The sequence below is a fragment of the Manis javanica genome, chromosome 16 (assembly GCF_040802235.1).
Source record: "Manis javanica isolate MJ-LG chromosome 16, MJ_LKY, whole genome shotgun sequence".
NCBI lineage: Eukaryota > Metazoa > Chordata > Mammalia > Pholidota > Manidae > Manis > Manis javanica.
This window is the reverse complement of record NC_133171.1, coordinates 27,763,834-27,784,456: the sequence shown is the minus strand read 5'-3', so window position 1 is coordinate 27,784,456 and position 20,623 is coordinate 27,763,834. Positions and strand designations below refer to the sequence as shown.

Below are 20,623 nucleotides of genomic sequence, written 5' to 3'. Positions count from 1 at the left end.
AGCTTAAGACATGTAGGCATTCTGTTCTCCCTGCTGGAGGTAATGACAAATCCTTAGCACCTTGGGCTGCCAAGCCTCACGTTGTCAGATTCAAAATCTTTTGACTCTCAGGCGTAGGGTAAAACTCTTTTAGCTAATTGATTTTATTCAAGGGTGACTCAAAGAGAAGGCCAGATTGGCATAGTATGTCACCATTGAATGCTCATTTCCTCAGTGTTAATTGCAAAGCCTGGAAATTAAATGCACTTAATGTACTTTAAAACCTTAACACACCCTTGTTACATTGTTCCATATTCCTTTCTGCACTTATAAAATATTTTGAGAAGTGCTTCATATCACTAATACTGTGAGTATATAATTCTATGGTAATTATAAACTGATAAAAAAAAAAAGGGTTTTCAGGAGAAACAGGGGCCTGATTCCCTTCAATATCATTGAAAGGTCAACCTTTGTTTCTGTTTGACAGGTCAACATGGTGATTGGCATTTTGGTATTTAATAAACTTGTTTCCAGAGATGGGATCCTAGATAAAAAGCTCAAACACAGAGCCGGGTAAGCTGCAATTGGTGGATTTTGAAGGTTTTTCCGAGTGAATCCCATGCTCCAGTTCCAGATCATCATTGAATTGACTGCATTTGTTGACACACCAGTGTATCTGGTAGATTCTGACATGCAATTTTTTCCAATGTGCTGTTTGTAAGGAATGTGACTAAAATCTAAAAATAATTAAGGACCATTAAAAAAAATCTGAGTTCATTTGTGCATATTGCCTGTCTGTAAGATAAGAAGATTAAATGTTAAGACTAGACTTCAAATATTTGTCTTTAGGTGAGGGTTTGAAGGCCCTTTTGTTTGGGTCACAAAGGACAGGAGGGTAGGTTGAACATGATGTCAGAATAAGACAAACAGAAGCAGGACAAGCAAATCTTAGTAAGGCAAAATACTGCATTTTCTTTGATAGGTCGGAAAAATTCTTCACTTGAAATAATCACTTGTGAAACACTATTCTTGTCATCTATTTTCCTTCTTTGTGGTGTTTTGACTATCGTTCGAGTTATTCACAATTTTCACTTGTACATTTTAACCACTTATAAAATTTAGAAAAACATCTCCTTTAATTTTACTGTTATTATATCACCATATCCAATGAGTTAATAACATTTCATGAGCAAGCTGAAAGCAGCTTTTCAAGGTTACATGATCACCTCCTCATATAAACTTCTAGAAGCTTGAATGAAATATTAATGCCTTCAAGTTTCCTTTTGTATCTTTTCTTGAATAAGTTTATATCTTTCTCCATTCTGTTTAATTTTGCCTTCACTCAAAACTTAGCATATAATTGTTCTTGTTTCTTTAATAATTTATGGTATTACTTAATAGTCATAATATTGATCACCAGTTGGTGAGAATTTTAAGTTTTGTGTTTTATAGTCTATATAATGATGTATAAGACAATCTAGGTATTTTTTCACTAGTAAAGAATAGATTTAATGGTTTCAATATAAAAATTTGATGTCATTCCTATCAAACATTACAACTGCAGTGATGTAATAGAAACAGCATTGGAAGTTGCTTTGTGAGGAGGGATTTGCTTCCCTAATTTAGACTTCTTTCATTTCAGATGAGTCTCCGTAGCATCTTTATATAGGCAGACTTGAACTTGTACAGACAGTGAGCTTCCTGTACCATTTGAACTTGAAGCTTTCACACTGTTACTCCTGTTGGTCCGCCAAGTATGGTTGGAATTAGAGCAATAACTTCTTCCATTATTTCTGCCTTGTTTAATCATGTAACAAGTTGATCATACTGAGTATAGAAACTTAATTCTCCCACTAGTGGTGTAAACTTGTATCACTTTTCTTTTTTTTTTTAACTTGGAAGGAGCTGAAGTTAGTGGTTAGGCAAAGCTTTGAAGTACAAAAACAACCACGTGCACTATCCAGCTCTGAGTTTAGTAGCTCGTGTCCGTGGGCATGCAGTTCAGTCTTCCTGCAGCTCAGTTTTCTCATCTGTGAACGGGGATAACTCTTGCCTCATAATAGAGTGTATGAAGCATATGTAAAGTGTACAAAGCATTCATGAGCTTATCTAGCGACTAGCAAGCCCTCACTCAACAAATGTTGGCTTATTACTACCATGAGTGAAATGAAGATGCCAAGCTGGGTAGATTGTTTTCAAAGGACCCTGACTTCTAATAGTCAAGCATCCATGATTCTCCCATTCATGACATTTAGGTCAGAAAAAGAGATAAGATCATCAGGATGAGTAAAATGCTAAGGATTTATTAAACTTACAGTCAATTATTTCATTTAATCATTTTATATGTAATACCCAGTTTGAGCCACATAGTTCTTTGTAAGAAATAGCATAAGTTTAGGAGAAGTGACAACATTGTCACATTATGAATTTAGAAATTAAGCCATTTGAATCTACATATTAAATTTAAAACCTCTATTTCTATTTAAAACCATATTATTTTGTTTTGCTGGGAAAACTGAGTTAAACAGGGCTTTTCTGGTTCAAAGGCCACTGCTGGAAAAATAGGAATGTTGTTAATAAGTAATGTAAAAGTAGAATGCTGGTTACTGTCCCAAGCAGAAAAGAATTATTAACAAATTTATGAGTCTAGGTTTTAAACCATCTTTTTTCTATAATGTGAAGTACTATTTTAGCTTAAGTACATACAGATTGAAATTTGCTCTCTGTTCCAAAGTGTGATTGAAGGGAATTTTTTTAAAAGATATGTTTGAAGCTAATTTTAGTTCTCAGAAAAGCAGTGATAAAGACAGACTTTGGTGAGGAGCAAATAATCATAATTAACTAAAGAAACATTGAGCAGGAAGCTAATTGATTAACTTAACAACTGAGCTCCCTAATTATACATATTGACTATTCTGGGTTGTTTGAATATACATGTGCATATATATATATAGTGTTTCTTTTGAAACACTGTTTATTATTTAGAATCAGATATGGTACCAAGATGTTCTTCCACCTGTTTTTTCCTATTTCTTTGCTCCCTTTATTCTTTTTATAATCAATAATTAGATAATGCCATGCTTATAGTTTATGCTCAATAAATATTTATAAAGGAACAAATGAATGAATATTTAATAATACAATAGCTTGACAAGTTTTATAGTGCCCAAACAATATTGATTTGTTCCTAGTACATAAATTGTACATATAAAGGGGAATTTAGTGCAAATATCAACACATATAAAATGTAATTGGAAAGAATGAAAACAGCTCAAATAGCATAGACTATCCCAAACAGAATATTTCATGGTCCTTTTTCTACACTTCGACTTTCTTATCTGCTATTTTAAACTGCTTTATCTCATCTAAATGAAATTTAAGAGACTACATGACCAGGATCTTGCACAAATCCCATGAGATTTTTCCAAAGGGAAGTTGTGTATTTTCTTTCCAGGGAATTTTTAGTAGTATTAACAACAAGTCGGACACAATTTTTTTTTTTTCTAAGGAAATTGGGAAGGGTACTAGAACTTGTAGACCTCAGGTCCTCACAAAAGCAGATGGAACAACCCAGAAACAGTGGTGAAATGACCCCTCTTCATGCTCTAGTGGACGTTGGTTACACTTGAACTTAAGCAAAATTCACTTTTTTTAAACCATTATCAGTTTTTGCATTTATATAAATATATAATTTTTCCCCCATAACAAATAAACAAAATTTTATTTTACCACTTGCAGCAACTCAATTCAGCATCTAGACTACGTGTTCTTCATATTGCAATCATTTCTGTAGTGGTCATGCAAACTAGGAAAAAAATATTCGATCTCCCTGAGCAGCCTATTTCCTCTGCTGCATTCATACCTAATAATAGAATTCCAGAGGTGTCCCCCCAGTAGACATCACACATAGTGTCAACAGGGAGCCTGGAGGGAAGTATGTGTGGACCCTTTCGTCAGTCTCAAATCTCAAAGAGAAACAAACATTTCAAATAACGGCTTAACATTTATTTTCAGAAAAGCCCATACTTTGATCAAATTACAGTGCTTTTCAGGACTAAAATATGTGGTTATATTGTTAACTAAAGTTAATTTTTAATCATCTTTGGCTTTTCAATTGTGTTTTAGAGCCTAGAGGCAAAATGTTCTTAAACTGAGAAAGCCACATCCATGTTCAAAGCACGAACACCAAATAGACTCTCTTCTACGGTAAAGGAAGTAACTAGGCTGTGCCTTTGTAATATTACTCTGATGGGACTTAGGATAGAAGATAACCGTATAGTTAGAGCAGTGGTGCTCATTTCTGCTTTTCATTAGAGTGATCGATGAAACTTTAAAGAATACAGATGCCTGGGTCTCATTAAATTAGTCTTTGGGGTTGGAAATAAACATCTACTGTGCAGCCACTGTGGAGAATTCTGGTCCAGGTACTCCTTTGGGAGTAGTTTCAAACACACTGATGTGCCCATTGGGGCATTCAGAAACCAGGCTGGGTAGACTTTTGCTTATTTATTATTTTGAAAGATTGGGACACATGTGACTACTACATATGCCCTGCATTGAATCAGTAAAGTGAATGATTTGTTATAGTCCCTCCCCTCCCATCTAACTCTGAAAGCTTTGATTTTTCTCATGGAAGCTACTGATCAACATACTTACTTAATAGTGTTTAGATTTATCATCTCAATCAAACACTATTCACCAGTGAGTGCACTTCTTTAAAAGAGACCAGACATTCTGATTTATGGCCAACTTAGGATTTTCTTTGTCCTGCCATTTTTATTATACACATGGTAATGGAAGTCCACTATAATATTATTTTTAATAAAACCTACCAGGCAAACTTAGATTTTAGATATAAATACCATGTGGAAATAGATGAGAGAAATATACCACTGAAAATTATTTCAAGGTGTTTTACATTTTTATTGAAATAATTTCCTTTTGTTTTTTCCTAAAGGATTATGTTCTAATAAACCAATCATTTTCAAGGGACTCATTTCTAATGTAAAATGTGTATAAAGGTTTTCTATGGAGTGTGTCTTTGCTTCTATGATACGAAAAATAGGATCTGAATTATCTGAATCGGAATTTACCTGCAAAATGCTCTAGACTAGAACACACCATTTTAAATGCTAAATTGAAATCCATGACAAAATGTTCAGAAAGAATATTTTTAATTTAATAATTGTATTAAAGGTGTTTTTTTATTAAAGCAGAAACTGATCACCTTTTTTATTATCAACTAATATTTCATCAAATTTCATCATCCCCTATATTCAGATCATCCTAAAATATCATCCTAAAATTTGAATATGAAAATACAAATCTGAAATAAAGGCTTTATCTTTTACAAATGATTAAACATAAAATACGTATCTTCCTATATTGGACTTCTGAGATACATGTTTATGTTTCAGAAGGTTTTAATTGATATCCTGTGCCTTCTGCAGATGATGGTAAAACTCTTTGAAGCTAGGAGTACTGTTACGTTTGATTATTGGGTCTGAATAAAGGGTTTTCACTGTATGTCTACAAACACACGCTTACGTTTAACTCAGTGTATTGGGCAATTTTGATCTGTAGACACAAGAGCCATTTATGGTGTAAATGATGGAAAAATGCTTCGCATGTGACTAAGGCCCATCTTATTAGAAGGTAAATGTTACAAAAATATATAAATGCACTTTTTAAATGATCTAAAGCATTCATCTTTGATATACTTTTCTGCATGAAATCGTATTTAAAAGCTACTTTGCGGCAGCAACGTTCTTTTTTGGTGACAATTCAATATTCTGTTCTTTCTGTGGGTGTTCTGTTTGTTTGCAGTCAGATGAGTGAGCCTCATAGCGGTTTGACGCTCAAATGTGCCAAGTGTGGAGTAGTTTCAACAACAGCTTTGTCAGCTGCCACCGCCAGTAACGCCATGTTAGTCCCGATCATTTACATCTTCTTGTTACAAATCTCGTACAGTGCATGTGAGAAAATGCTGTGATGGAAAAAAAGTCATGTTTGCTAATATTAGAGCTAAGAGCCTACTTAAGTATTTGATTGGCAACTGCTTACGTAACTATTGTGGGATTATCTATAAAAAAAAAAGTAAAACTATTATTATCGGCTTTGTGGTGTCCGAGTTAATGGTCTTGGTACCACATGCAATAACGCTTTGCTGATCGGGGTTTGGGTATCACCTGGGGTGACGTGCGGCTATGTAATGTGGCTTTCTGTGTCTCTCAACAGGGCATCTCTTTGGAGCTCCTGTGTGGTGTTGCCCCTTCTGGCTCTGACGTGGATGTCTGCCGTTCTGGCCATGACCGACAAACGCTCCATATTGTTTCAAATACTTTTTGCCGTGTTTGATTCATTGCAAGGCTTTGTGATAGTCATGGTCCACTGCATCCTCCGGAGAGAGGTGAGAAATACCATTCTTGTGGAAGACAGGGATGATGGTTAGAAGAGTATTCTCCTTGTCGAAGAATGTGACCTTTTATTTTAATATCTTGATGTTCAGATTAAAGCTGGTCTCCTCTAAAGGTAACTGTTTGGGAATCAAAGCTAAAGGGGAGCTTTAAGGCAGAGTTCAACAGAGCTTCTTCAACTCCGAAAGTGAAGGATTAAAGCAGATGGGAGTGTGCAAGGGAAAGCACACAACCAGAGGTTTTGAACCAAAGAGGCTAGATTCAAGAGAGGCTCTGATGGAGTCCTGCGTGTAGATAAGTCTGTTAGAGAAACTGGTGGATAAGAGGGTAGAGTGGCATTTTTTAAAAGGTATAATCCATAAACATGATACAATAATATTTCTTAAACCTACTCCCTAACTCGTGCTTCTTACACACAGCTTATCCCCGCTCCTCATATTTAACTAATTGAATTTTAGATGGAAAAACATTTAACGCACGGTTCTTCTGTCTCTGTACTAAATTGTGGTTAAGGTCACTAAAGGTGAAAGATTTAATATGGATGCCTATGCTCAGAAAAGCACAAACAAATATATATAGTAGAGCATGGAAAGAAGGTAATTGTCCCCAAGAACTGTGTTTCTGTAATCACAGCATTTCTCCAGGTCATCGTTGGGATTTATTGTCAGCAATGAGGAAAAAAAGTCATCCATCATCATTCACAAGTCTAGACACCAACTTGCACCAGATCCATCTAAAACAGTGATAAATTTCAGACTTGAGTTGTTTAGGGATAAAATACTGTTTTCCAACCAGAACAAAAATTCTTCTGAGTGTTTGCAAGTGCTGACACAGTGTTTACAAGGTTTATGAGTCATTTTAGCATTTACTCTGGGGAGGGTGGCAACTAAAACACAGTGACACAGTGCCAGCTAGTAATTTTGAGAAAACTGCCTGCGTTATTTTGCATCATCTGGCTTCTTTGAGAACTGTCTCATGTTGTGCACATTGCAAAAACACACATGTGCATGTGCATACACACCACATAGTTTTTACAGTGAGGTGAGAAGGTAACCAAAGGTTTTTACCTAATTTGCTAGATGGAGAGAACAGTATTTCCCTGCTACTTCAGTAAAATATGCAGATGTCATCGATGAACATGTATTCTAAGAACATTAGATGATGAAAACAGAACAGTGACTTCACGTAGGAAGGGTGCTCGTATTTTTCATCATTAAAAAAATCTCATTTAACGTACAGTTGCCAAGCTTTACCATTCTTGTTGCAAATTTCTACCTAGAATATCAGCAGTAAATGTTTTCCAAGTTTCTAATTATTTATAGACCAAAGTTAAGTAAAAGTTAAAAGGAAATTGAATATTTTAAGTCTGTGTTCTTCTTCAACCGTAATTATACTGTGGGGCTTCTGTATTATCACCAGTATGTTATGTAACAAAACTGTTTTAAGTGAGTAGACACGTGATACATTTTTGGTTGACTATGAAGGATGAATGGTTACAGGTTTTAAGCAAGATGCATGATATATTTGCCTGTAATTTTCAGAAGATATTAATGCTTCAGGTGTAAATGAGGGGGAAAAGTGTCCCATCTAAATTAGTGTCTCTTCTAAGAAATAAGCTTTTTAGATAGCCTTAGGCTAATAATAAAAATATTCAGGTTTTAAAGTGAAAGATATTTTGATGGCTTAATGTCAAATTTTTTCTGCTTAAATGAAGAAAAATACTTGGCACAAAAATTCATTTCCATCAGAACTTTTCCATAGTTGCTAATTGGACTGATAACTGTAAGAAAAACATGATTTATGTGTAATTAAGTCAAATCATGTAATAAATACTTTTGCTAAAACAGGTGTCTAAAAATATGTTTTCTGTATTAATTGGGTATAAAAATATGGATATTGGCTCTGTTACATTTTCAATGATTAATTTAAAATTGAATAATTTTGTAGCTAATAAATTAATAGTTTAACTCTCATCCCAGCACTGAAATGAAAAAAATCACTTATCCATTACAAATACCCTGTAACAAATACCCTTCCTGTGTAAGTACACAGAGAAGATTTCTGTGACAGGGTAATTCTCTTCCAGAATTCCTCAGAGGAAGTTGTTACTGAAAAACCAAAGGAACCTTATGCAAGAGGGTTTTGTGAATCCCAGAGACCACCTCAGAATGGGCCTCATTGGATTCACTGAAACTTTGACCTTCTAACTGTGTGTTGCCTAACACTAGCAATGGGTCCATCTCATATTACCTGCACTCACACTGCCCTAACATTAACCACAGGCCAGGAATATTCTCATATTCTCTGTGTCTCCTGTCAACAAACATTCCATAATAATATACCAAAGCCAAAGCTACCTGTAAAATATTGGGTAATGACTCATATCTGTTAATTTATTTGATAATCCCCTAGGAGACCCTAGGAATATAGTTGTCTCCCAATTGCTTTTTACACTTTAAAGGTTTTGGGGTTTTTTTCCCACAAAAACTTAAGATATTTCATATGGATTTTTCTTTTTAAAAAATATATAAGCAGTGGAAGGAATATTTCCTTCAATTATGAGATAAACTGGATATAGATATATGTATTTCTATTTCTATGTGTTTTTGACCCATATTTACATATTTGGGTCATTTTAGTCTTTAACGGTTGTTCTAATATGAACTCAAAAGGCTTCACCCGTATTTGCGGCCTTCCTGTGCAGGAGGTGGGTGCCCACAGGGGAGGAATATAGTCTTGCAGTTTAAGAGAAGAAAGGAAACAAAACACTGTAAGGTGGCATTTTAAATATGATGTGTATAGGGCTTCATTTATTTTAAAAATACCTTTGTTTTTTTGGGTTTCCAGTTGTAAAACCAAATCATTTCCAGTCAGGAGGGAAAGGGGAAAATTGATCACTACGGTACTGTCAACTCAGTGATATTCCACTGCTTTATAAAAGCAAATTGATTATTTGCCTAAGAACTTGTCGTGACCTCCCTTCAGAGTTGACATCTTAATATTTAAATTCCATCAAATTGGTATTCTTGAAAAATGTAGTTTCTTCTGGAGCACCTGTCTCTCCTGAATTGCTTTAGTAGATGCTTCTGATAAAAGAGAAAACAAGAGGGAATAAGAATTTTTTTTAAACATTAAACCATCTGATTTATCACAACACATTACTTTTGGCATCAAAACTACATCTTAGAAGCTAGTATGCCTAATACCCTAATAAGACAGAATCTAATAGAATCTAGATACTTCCTTCATTTATCTGTCATTTCTTGATTAGAATTCATTGGCATTAAAACACATAACGACATCTACTATTTACTATTCTCCACATTGCTATGGAAATTCAAACTACACAAGAGTTATGAAACCTCTGAAATAGTTACTGTTGCTAGGAAACCAGTTTCCTGGAGCCTGCTTATTCTTCTCATCTCCCTGTCTCTGGCTGTGCCTGCCTCTAAGACAATCTTACAGCTTGAGGTCAGAGGGGGAAAATAACAGGACTGTGATACAAAATAAGCTACAATGAAACCCTTTCACTAAATGGACGGAAAAAAAGGCAAGTGCTTAACAGGATAATTTTGTTGGATGGATATGTGAGGATCCTGTGGCGGTTCTGTGGCTTTAATAGCAGGGCCAAGCCCCCCTCTCCCCTTTCCCCTTTCCCCTTTTCCCCGGCACTGGCAGGAGTCTAGGCTGCACCGATGAGGTCTCAGAATCTTCATCCAAACCTGTGAAGCAGTTTTGTAGCAAAATGCTTAAAATAAACATGAACAGCTTTTCCTTTCTTTCTTTCTCCTTCTCCCACTCCCTTCCGCCTTTTTTTTTCTTTTGCCATTTTCCATTTAGTATTATAAATTCCATAAAGAGTACAGATAAACATTTAAAGCACGTGTCAGTGAATGTATAAAACCAATATTCTATCTAATCTAAAACCAATATTCTCCCCAAATAAACCATTTTTAAAAAATAAATGAAACAAATAGTGGTGAAATAACTAGACAGCACTTTGAAAAGACGTCACATGGCATGTAATACAGTCGAGATGAAGAGGTGCATGAATCTCCAAGCTTGACTAGCTTGACTGTTTACAGGGAAATGAGGTGTGACTCATTATTAGGGGAGGGCTTGTCTGTGTGCTCCCTTAATGAGGGAGGCAGGGGTCTCAGTGGGTCTCTGAAGATGAGGGACTGGGGGACGGGAGACTCAGAACATAATGGGGTCCTGGGAGAAAATGCAGTTGGAGGATTAAGTGAAAGTTTCAAGTAGAGGAAGATGGACAGAGGTTCCTGGGCATCTGGCTTCCCTGGGATTGAGCCTTTGGTGAAGAGTAGGGAAAAAAGTCTTCTCTGGGACCACCTGGGGCACATGGAGGCCTAGAGCAAGTGATATAATTCTGGACACTAGAGTGAATTTTTTTCTTAACAGCTATGACTGCAAGACCAAGAAAGACAATGACAACATTTGAGGGCAAAGCATTAAGTGATGTTTTAGAGCTTTCTCACTGGAGCGTTTAGTGGCCATGGTTAAGAAGTCACCATGAGTGGTGTCATGAAGAAATCCAATAGATTTTATAGAGTAGGCAGCGACCCAGGGTGAGGCTGTCATGTACCGATTCTGACATGTTCAGTGTGCTCAGAAGGACACGGCTTGAAGAGAGAAGGAAGTGAGTGGCCAAGAGCTTTGTCTTCGTCAGGTTGAATTGAAAGGCCAATAGAAACTTAAAGATTTTGTTTATGTGTTTTTAATAAAAGAGGATGTGTTTCTGGAAATGAAGACTGGCTAAAGATACTTAAGTAGAGTTGAATTTTATAAGAACAGAGACTGGAAAACAAAGACTGCCTTTAAATAGGAGCATGGACATGCTACAAGCCAGGACAATATGCTTATATTCTTATACACTTTTTCAAAAAAAATCACCAGCCCCCCCTTCACCCAATAGTCATCCCCTTTCTTAGGTGGGGAATATCAATCTCACCTCTCTTTCCAGATCAGGTTTTCCTGCTTTGAGCATAATTCCAGTGATAGCATGAATATCTGCATCATCTTAAACTGACTTGTGGGCCTCCAAATCCATGCAGAGGTTTAGGAGCCTAAGAGCGTGAAATCAGATGAATAAGATGGCATCAGTGAAGAACTGGGACAGACAGACGCAAACTCTGTCATGTCTGCCAGGTCGTATCTAGCTGTGGCTTGCTCTTACCCAAAATTCTTCTGAGTGCCTGGCCAGAGGGACAGGTAAATCCCACCCACCTCACCCACCTTTTACACCCCCAGGGTTACACCTGTCAGCATTGTTAAGCTGGTGACGGGAAGTTAACTATGTCTGGAATAAAGGTTTAAAGTATAAGAAGTAAGACGTCATGAATTAAATTTTTATCATCTGCCTCAGTGAATGGCATGGGCTAAAATGAAATCACTTTGGTAGATGCAGAGGTGCTGGTATCTCATGTATAACTTACCTTCTTTTCTTATTTTCGTGCTAAAGAAATGTCATTATATTTTTCTCAGGCCATCTAGGGATGTTAAATGTCAATCAGGGAGGCTTATGTGACCCCCCTAAACTGATAGGTAAAAGATAAAAAGCTAAAACAATTTTGAGATGAAGTGATAGAGCCTTTAGGTGGTGGAGGATTCTAATGGAAGGTCAGTAGGACTGAAATCTGAAAAACTGAAGTTCATATTTTTCCTTCAATGTATACCAAATGGCAAAAAAAATTTTTGTTTTATTTCCTTTACTTTTCAAGAATTCAGGGAATATTTTAATCATGTGAAGTCACTCATATGACTTATGCTTGTATCAACTGACATAATACATATGAAATTGAAAACAATCTTGTTCATTCAATGATTAAATTATGTGAATTGTAATATGCTTACAAAGAGCTAAGCCATTTGTTTGAATATAAATCAAAAGAAACAATAGTAGACATTAGATACAGAAAAAAAACAGAATTGTAAGACACTCCCCTCCTCCCAAGTGAACAATATCAAATACTTACAAGAATATGACTTAGTTTCTTGTCTTAAAATGATCTCTGGAATAAGAAATCAAGAAAAACAACTGGCAATAAAACTGTCTTCTTACAAGGTGAAGATTTTGGATCTGAGCGGCTCCGTAGCTGGTTACAGAGCCCATCTCAAACAGGACAGCTCTGCCTGGGAGGTTTTTCTCTAAATTGCAAGGCTGCTGGTCATTGCTGGGTATTCTTCCCCAGCAGCTCCAAACCTGGCTTTGACCCCCACAGTGACACTCTGCCCCCCACCTTCAGAGCAAAGACCAGGGGAGAAGCCCTGGCTGGCCGCTGCCGAGGTGAACCGGATCGCCCTCCCACGGGGGAAAGATGGGAGCAAGACCCACTGCTGAGCTCTCTGAACTCGTGTCTCATCCAGGAATCCACCGCAAGAAAAGGATTGATCGTTTTCCCAGGAGTTTTTAGGGCAGTTCCCAGAAGGAACTTACAGCCTCACTTGGGTGTCCCGGCTGGACACTTGGAGAAGATAACCTGAGAGCCCATTCTTTGTACTTCACCGAACTTTTGAAGATGTTTCTTGTATTTCTTTCATGTCACAGCTTGACATCAGATTTCCTCAAAGTTCCCTAAATATGCCAAGGCAATTTACGTATCTGTTCGTTGCTATTTCCGCTAATGGTTAAGGTGGAAAAAACTCATAGGCAGATTATTATGAAGAGAGGAAATTTTGAAGTCTAGATTTTAACTGTGCCATAATTTATATTAAGTAATTATTCTACACAGGTTCATTGAAAAATTGTACTCACTGGTCTTATGTAAGTTTAAGAAATGATAATATTTTAAGAACTCAGTTATGGTGTCTAAAAATAAATTTTAAATTAATTGTTGCCTAAAAATAAGTGACTCGTTCTTCACAAAAAGTAAGTCAACTTAGAAAGCTTACATGACCAATATTAACAACTATTTTTCTTCAGTCTTAATCACAAGACAAGAAAGACAGCAAGACTATTATTGTCCAGCATTGTAAATATGACTGTTGACACAGATTTTAATTTCAAGATAGGACAGCCAGATCTAGATTCTGTCTTTCGTTTGTTTGTTTTATTATATTTCCTCCTCATCTGGAATTAAGATTCTTGTCAACATGCTTTTTAAAAAATTTCAGGTGTTCCCCATCAGTAATGTTAATTCACAAAGATAGTCTTTTTTGTTTACCTGATAGAAATGCAATTAGTTATCAAAATGTTTCCAAATAGCTACAGATGTATTTCCTATGTACTCTGTTGCCTGAAACACCCTTTTCTGTTATAAGGAATATATATATATATACAGAATGAAATCAAATGAAATCATTCTTCCCTGATAGTGTTAGACAAATATTTAAGACTAATTCATCTAGATTGCCTGCATACAATTAAAAAAAAATTTTTTTTAATCAGTTGGAGCATTTGGAATCAAGCAAAGTTTCTCTCGAAAAGCTTTCTGAATTAGAAATAACAGAGACACTAAAAGTGTCAGAGAATCTAATACTTTAATTATGGCATTGATATGACTGTTAAAATGACCTTGAATTTACTGGAGAATTATGATTTTCTGTCTTATATTTTTTTCTGAATAGCATTGACTGATTCATGAAGCTGACATCATTCTCCAGTGTAGAAATGCCCTTAATCCATTGTCGTATTTGGGAGTTTGGTAGTTTTAGGTATCGATTTGTGTGTGTGTGTGTTATAAAAAAGAGATTTCTTTTATATCTCCTTCAAGGAATCAGATAGTGGATTTTGAAGAGAAACTTACAGAAGTTGCTTTTCTATATTTCATTGTTGGACAAAAATAGCCTTGACAGCTACACTCTGAAGGTCTAAAAAGTAGAATGGTGAGGACCAGTTAAATGCATTGTTTGGTATTACCAAGTGCCACCTTTCATATTTTATCTATGCCAGTATTTAGAAATAGATCTGAAAAAAAATCTCTTCATGTGACAAGCTCCTGGAGGCAATATTTCTAACATTATTTATCTTCTTTTATAAATTTTGCTTCTTGAACAGTTGCTTCAGGACACACACAGAAAATCAGCATATACCTGTTTTTCTGATGTTAGTCCTTCGGCTTTTTTCTCTAAAAACAGATACATTTCTTTGTGGTTTCCCCCAGTGCAAGTTTCTGTTTAACAGAAACAGCGATCATTTGGCAAACACTAGACTCATTACCAATTTTTGATTATTAATTTGTGTTCACTTTATGATCTTCAGCTATTAAATCTTCTTAATCTAAAGAGGAGGAGCCTGGAAGCAATGGTATCTGAAGACTGACTTACCCCATGCCATGTCTCCTTCAGGGGAAAAGCTGGATAATTAACTTTTAAATATTTATCCAGTTCTTCAGGAAAAGGTGGACAGACTAGATTTCACTGAACCTGTACTTTTACTGATGTGTTTGAAAAGTCGCTCACTTCTATCAAGCAACTCCTCCGAGAGTCTCAATCCCAGATTCAGAAATATGAGAATCAGAGAATGGAAGAGATATCAGAGAGAAAGTGTCCCTCCCACCCCTGGATTCTCAGCCGTTAGTGACCCCGTCCCTGGAATGAGAACCCGGGGTGGAGAAACAGAAGCGGACAAAGGTCTCATTATCGAACTGGCTAGCCAGGACTCGGAGGTGGTGACTGAACGCCATGTTACTTTCCAAATCTTGCAATAATAACTTAGGAAATGGGTGGGAGAAGCTGAAAATGATTTAACAGCCTCGGTTTTTTCTTGGTCAATACATGTACTACTCACATGTCACAATAAAACAGCGCATTTTATATCATGGTGTTTGGAAGTTAAAGATCATTATGTGTTTGAGAGTTTCTACGAAGGTGTGTCAGTGAAGTAGAGGGAAGGCGACATTACCTGTGCTTTGTTTTTTTCGTTGAATAAAATGATTATAATAAACTAGAAGGAGAATACCAGTAATGTGAAGTCAGAAACACAGAACATTAGAAACATGACCTTGTCAATGACTGAGACAGGGAGCTACTTGTGACATCTGTCAACAGCTTGTTAGGCCACGGGAGATGAAGATGTGCCGACGCAGAAGAATCACACGATCACAGTAACTATTGACTGATTGTGTGCGTGTTATTTATCTATTCATGTTTATTTTGTTGTTAATAAAGGATTTAATGTTCTTCAATTTTCCCTGAGATATGTTTATTCTTTACTCAGAATCCAAATGTGAATGGATATTAAGGAAATCTGGCTTTGCTAAGTGACTTTTTATTTCCAGACAGTCAGCCAGAAACAGCCGTTTCTGTCATCTTTTTGTTTGGTTGTGTTTCGTTTTTACATCAGGGCACATCGCACGTGAAGGGAAGCAAGATACAGTCCCCCTGATATGGTGCCTAACAGGAGACACAGAAGGAAAATTCCAGATCAATTCCAGTCGAAAGATCATTGAGTAATCTCATTGTTCACAGTGCTTAAAGCTGTTACGAAGATTATGCCATAACATAAGAAATCCCCCTTGAAAGACACATATATTGTGTGTGACAGTGGAGATAAATCTCTCTGGCACTAATTATTAGCATAGAGCCAGACATAGCCGCTTTGACAGCTGAAGAGCACTTTTTGCCCCTGTAGATCGCAAGTGATGCATTTCCTTGGCGTAGCGCAAAGTCCAGACACATCAGCGTTTGCATTAAGAAGTAAACAAAATGGGTAGTAGTTCATAAAAACAATAACCGCTATCTCAGTTGATTGCCAAAAAAAAACAGTATCTGGTTATTACTAAGACAGAAAAAAATGAATGTTTGTTAATTTTTTTTTTCACAGGTTCAGGATGCATTTAGATGCCGATTGAGAAACTGTCAGGATCCAATCAATGCTGATTCTTCAAGTTCGTTCCCTAATGGGCATGCTCAAATCATGGTGAGCTTTTATTTTCCCTGATTGTTAATTCAATCGTGATTTGTGAAGGGAATAAACAAATCTTCTTATTGGTAAAATAGTACCTAGTATTGAAGTCCCATTTTGAGTGACTCTGGCTTTAGTTCATGAACAGACTTGGAAGTCCGATACCAGATAACTGTTCTGTCTGGATGGCTTAGGAGTCCAGGATCTGTTACTGGTCCCCCCAGGCGTGTTGAGTGTGTTTCTATGCAACACCAAAGAGTATTTTCACCCTTGCAAAGAATTAGGGATAACTATTCGTCCACAGGATCTTTTTTATTTATAGATCAGAACCCTATGGACCTACACGTCCAATCTGAAAGCAGTGGTTTTCCAGCCTTGGTTGCACATTAGAATCCTCCCTCCAGACCAATGAAACCGGCATCTCTGGAGTGGGACCCAGGCAGGCATTGTTCCAATGTACAGATGCAGGTGAGAGCCACCGCCCTACAGCCCAGGGGGTGGCCGCCGCTCCAGTAAAAGATCAGCTGTCATACCTGAATGCTGCCTGTTGTCTGGGATTAAGGGGTGCTTTAGGCATAGCCACTTCGGTGCGTTTTGGAAATGTGGTAAGATGTAAACTATGTGTCATTAAAATCAGGGCTTATATAATAGAGATCTTCTTTTATTTGATATATTATTGTTTTGGGATTAGACAAGATAAAGTAATGAGTGATATACTAGTAACTAAGACTTGAGAAGGAATAATCAATCCTATATTAATGACAAATAGAATACTGAAATTTCTAATTTGAAATGTTTATAAGGAAAGGTATATGATTGGAAGACTTCACTTAAGATGGGCTGATTTAATTTTGCCATTTAAAATAATAGTTTGAGTGAAAATGGGTCAGTATGACAAAGCTGTATTATGAGGTATGACACTATAAACCACATAGTCAAAATAAATGTTTAAAAAATACAAATTTACAAAATACATTTATTTAAGTATATTCATAATAATGCACATTCTTTTTATTATGGCTTAAGGAATTCCCTTAAAATTCTGTCCTTTTATATGTGGTATCAATCTACTGACTGAAGATGACAGTTGTATCTACTATATTGTCTTATTAAAACTGTATGTTGTGATTCCATTGATTTTGTTTAATATCTGGTCACTAAGAAATATTCTTTAAAGCAATTTGATTTTTCCTTGAGAAACTTCTTCGCACAAAACAGTAACCAGTACTTCCTAGTCAGGTAGCTGTAAGAGTCAGATAATCTGACAGATAAAGTCACTTGGTCTCTTCCTTCAGTGATGATTCTCTACCTTATTATTTCTTGTTACAGACAGACTTTGAAAAGGATGTAGACATTGCTTGTCGATCAGGTAAGAATATTGGGATTTTGAAAATATAATCGTTAGGGATGTTAAATCATTATTATGGATTTTGGTTTTCAAGAAAATGTGGTTTCGTACCACATTTCACACAGATGAATAAAAAGAATCTTCCGAATGGAAGTCCCGTAACAGCAGAATACAGGGGTTGGAGGATGAGGAAGGAGAGAGAAACTAAGGCAGGTCAACCGGGAGCACCAGGAAAGCGAAAAGGCACCGGCTTGGAGGCAGAGACTTCCATTCCACTGATGCTGGCTGTCAGGTGTAAGACCAGCCAGTTTAGCCTCTCTCTCTGCCTCAGTTTCGTCATGTGTGGAATGGGGATTGTGGCAACGATGAAACAAATACCACCGTGTGTGTGTGTGTGTGTGTGTGTCTGTCTGTCTGTCTGTCTGTCTGTCTGTCTCATAGTAGCTGCTACTGCGGTTTTAGTGGAGGCCGGGAGAAACCACTCACTCACTGTGCCTTGGAGCGCTCGGGTCCCTCGCGTCCCTTGACAGTGTCCCTGATGGTTGTTCTCCAGCCGGTGGCTCAATGCTCACCAAGAGTAGACTCAAGACTTTTAAAGGAAACTACCTGTCATTTTGGGCTATTACCAGTTGTTGAAAATGCTTCTTTACATTGGGACAGAATATATCTTATTTTTCCTTTTATTCACTGGCTAGTACTGCCCTCTGAATAAGAGTGGATGTCTGCTTCATGTAAATATCCCAATATTTGAATGTAAATATTATTTAGCCCAATCCAAGTCTTCTTTTTTTCTCCAGACTAAACAAAGCATGTTTCCTCATCCATTCCTCATAGCATCCTCCCAGGCAGGCAAGGTGCCCAGGTGGTCTCCAATCTGTTAATAACTTTAAATTGTAGTGCCCAAATATATACATACTTATCCAGCATTTATCACATTTGGCTCCTTACTTGTATTAATGCTATCTACGTTTTCGTCTGATTGCATAGCAGCTGGTACAGTTCTAGTGTCAGGCTGCTGTCATTCTCAAATCCCTAAGACTTCTTGTAGTAGCTGTCAGAGGCTAAGATTCCCAGATTCCCAGGATAAGATTATGTAAAAGTTCTGGTTTTTCTTTTCCCCTGAAGAAAACTCTGGCCTTTGCTTTTATCTTTATTTTCTATTATATTCCTAGTTTCAGGTTAGCATTCTCTCCATTTGAAATCGTTTGGCCACTAAAAGTTTGATAAGAATACCTTCTAGATCTTCTAAACTTTCAGGAAAGGAATTGAATGGGATGAAATGAAATGGAGTATAGAACCCTGCTTCCACCTACCCCATTCAGACTCTCTCCGAGTGTAGTTTTTCAGATTTGACTCATAACCACTAACCAGCTATGCAGTCTGAAATCACAGTTGTCATAATCACAATATTATGAGAGACTTGTCTCCTATTCTCATTCCTGAATTCAATCAAAATACTCTATGCAGGGTATGGCCATAGCACAGCCACAGAATAGATGACATGTCTTGGCAACCCATCGTGGGCCTGTGTAGGGCATTAGGAAGCATTCTTTCCAATATTAAAATCTTTCCCAATGTTAAAATATTACTAAGAGACCATCTCAGTGGTGTTGGTTTCCAAAGTTGACTATTTCCCTCTTTGGAGAAGTGATGAAACATTTTCCCTTGCTCCACCGACTTTCCGTAATTACTCAAAGATCACGAGCCATGGATGCCAGGTTCTACGTCTGTGTTCCGAGATGGGATGGCATTTATGTGGACTGGGAAACCTGAGTGTATTTAAAATAATTAGGTATTCATTTAATTCCTATTTTCCTTCCTTCAATTTAGTTGACTTTCAGCCTCTTTGTGAGTACTGTCTACAGTCCTTGGTAGAGAAGCAAAATAGGAGCAGTTTTGTCTTTTCTTTAACAGCTACTTACATTAAACCAGGGTTTGTCAAAGCTTGGTCCCCAGGCCAGCAGTGCTTATTTAGCATCACCTGGGAGATGATGGATACGCATGCCTTTAGGCCCCACCCCAGGCTGGGGTACAGTGATCAGAGCCCCTATAAGCCATCCAGGTAATCCTCATGCATGCTGAAGTTTGAAAAAAGTATTAGACCCCAAGCTGGGTCTCACCCCATCAGTGTTCATCCTATTCTTTTGTTAAATGATTTTTCCCAGATTTCATCATATTCTAGGATTTAGTATTCCTTACACAGGCCAGGGCCATTATTTTATTATAAAGAAAAAATGTTCTAATGTTTTCATTTTCGGTTTGTGCTCTTCTAAGGTGAGCTCATGAGGAGCTTGCCTCTCCATTTTTCTAGAAATTTCTGTCCATTTTGAGGTTTTTTCAATTTTAAAGTCTCTATACATGGACTCTGAATAATCTTTCTCTAAGTTTTGTTGAAATTAATTTTTATGCAAAGTACTCAGGTGCTTTTTGTCACCTTTTGTTTGTGTTTGTGTTTTACCTTTCACAACTTGATTAGTGGCTCTCAAAAGCCCTGTCACTTCAACATCATACTTGCCTGTGCGGATGGTATGGATTTCTTTGTGTTGTATATTCAAAATCTGGATTTGCGCTTTCCGCAGGTCTATGAGGCAGACATACCTCTCACATAAAGTAGACACTACTTCATGAGAATTATTTTTCCCCAGATATTTAAGATGCACAAATTTTCAGTAAAGGTGGCTGTCTCACTTGGTAAAAATGCATTGATGGTGACTTCAAATGATATTACATTTATACAAAGCTAAATATATCATATACAATTGCAGATTATGAAATCAAAATTCAGTACTGAGATTCCCTCATAGTTTAGTTTGCAATATATTCATAAAAGTAAAAATGATCTATATGTCCTTAATGCAGTATAATAGGTTTGTTCCCATAACTCACCTTTAAATTGTGCTGCTGCCGATTTTGGATGAGTTTTTACATACAGTTAAGGATTAAAAATATTCTTCCCTGAATTCGGAGATTTTTAAAAAATATTTTATTAATAATATCATTAAATCTATTAATTTAACA

General features: G+C 36.7%; 1 protein-coding gene and 1 long non-coding RNA gene across 5 annotated transcripts in view; one reads left to right on the top strand and one right to left on the bottom strand.

Annotated features, from left to right (window-relative positions):
* The window catches only part of ADGRB3 (adhesion G protein-coupled receptor B3), a 654,669-nt gene that overhangs the window by 593,223 nt on the left and 40,823 nt on the right, over window positions 1-20,623 (top strand). For 2 of the 3 annotated variants that reach the window (XM_037012617.2, XM_037012616.2), the window contains 5 exons: window positions 467-552; window positions 5,806-5,904; window positions 6,217-6,388; window positions 16,177-16,272; window positions 17,587-17,626. In XM_037012617.2, the coding sequence (XP_036868512.2) occupies window positions 467-552; window positions 5,806-5,904; window positions 6,217-6,388; window positions 16,177-16,272; window positions 17,587-17,626 (493 nt within the window). The remainder of the gene's footprint in view (window positions 1-466; window positions 553-5,805; window positions 5,905-6,216; window positions 6,389-16,176; window positions 16,273-17,586; window positions 17,627-20,623) is intronic. The other variant, XM_037012618.2, reaches the window with a different exon arrangement.
* The window catches only part of LOC118971389 (uncharacterized), an 81,936-nt gene continuing 70,438 nt past the window's right edge, over window positions 9,126-20,623 (bottom strand). Inside the window, exons 3-4 of one of the 2 annotated variants that reach the window (XR_012126363.1) lie at window positions 11,365-11,479; window positions 9,126-9,481 (exon numbers count right to left, since the gene is read on the bottom strand). This is a non-coding gene — a long non-coding RNA (uncharacterized lncRNA). The remainder of the gene's footprint in view (window positions 9,482-11,364; window positions 11,480-20,623) is intronic. The other variant, XR_005059803.2, reaches the window with a different exon arrangement.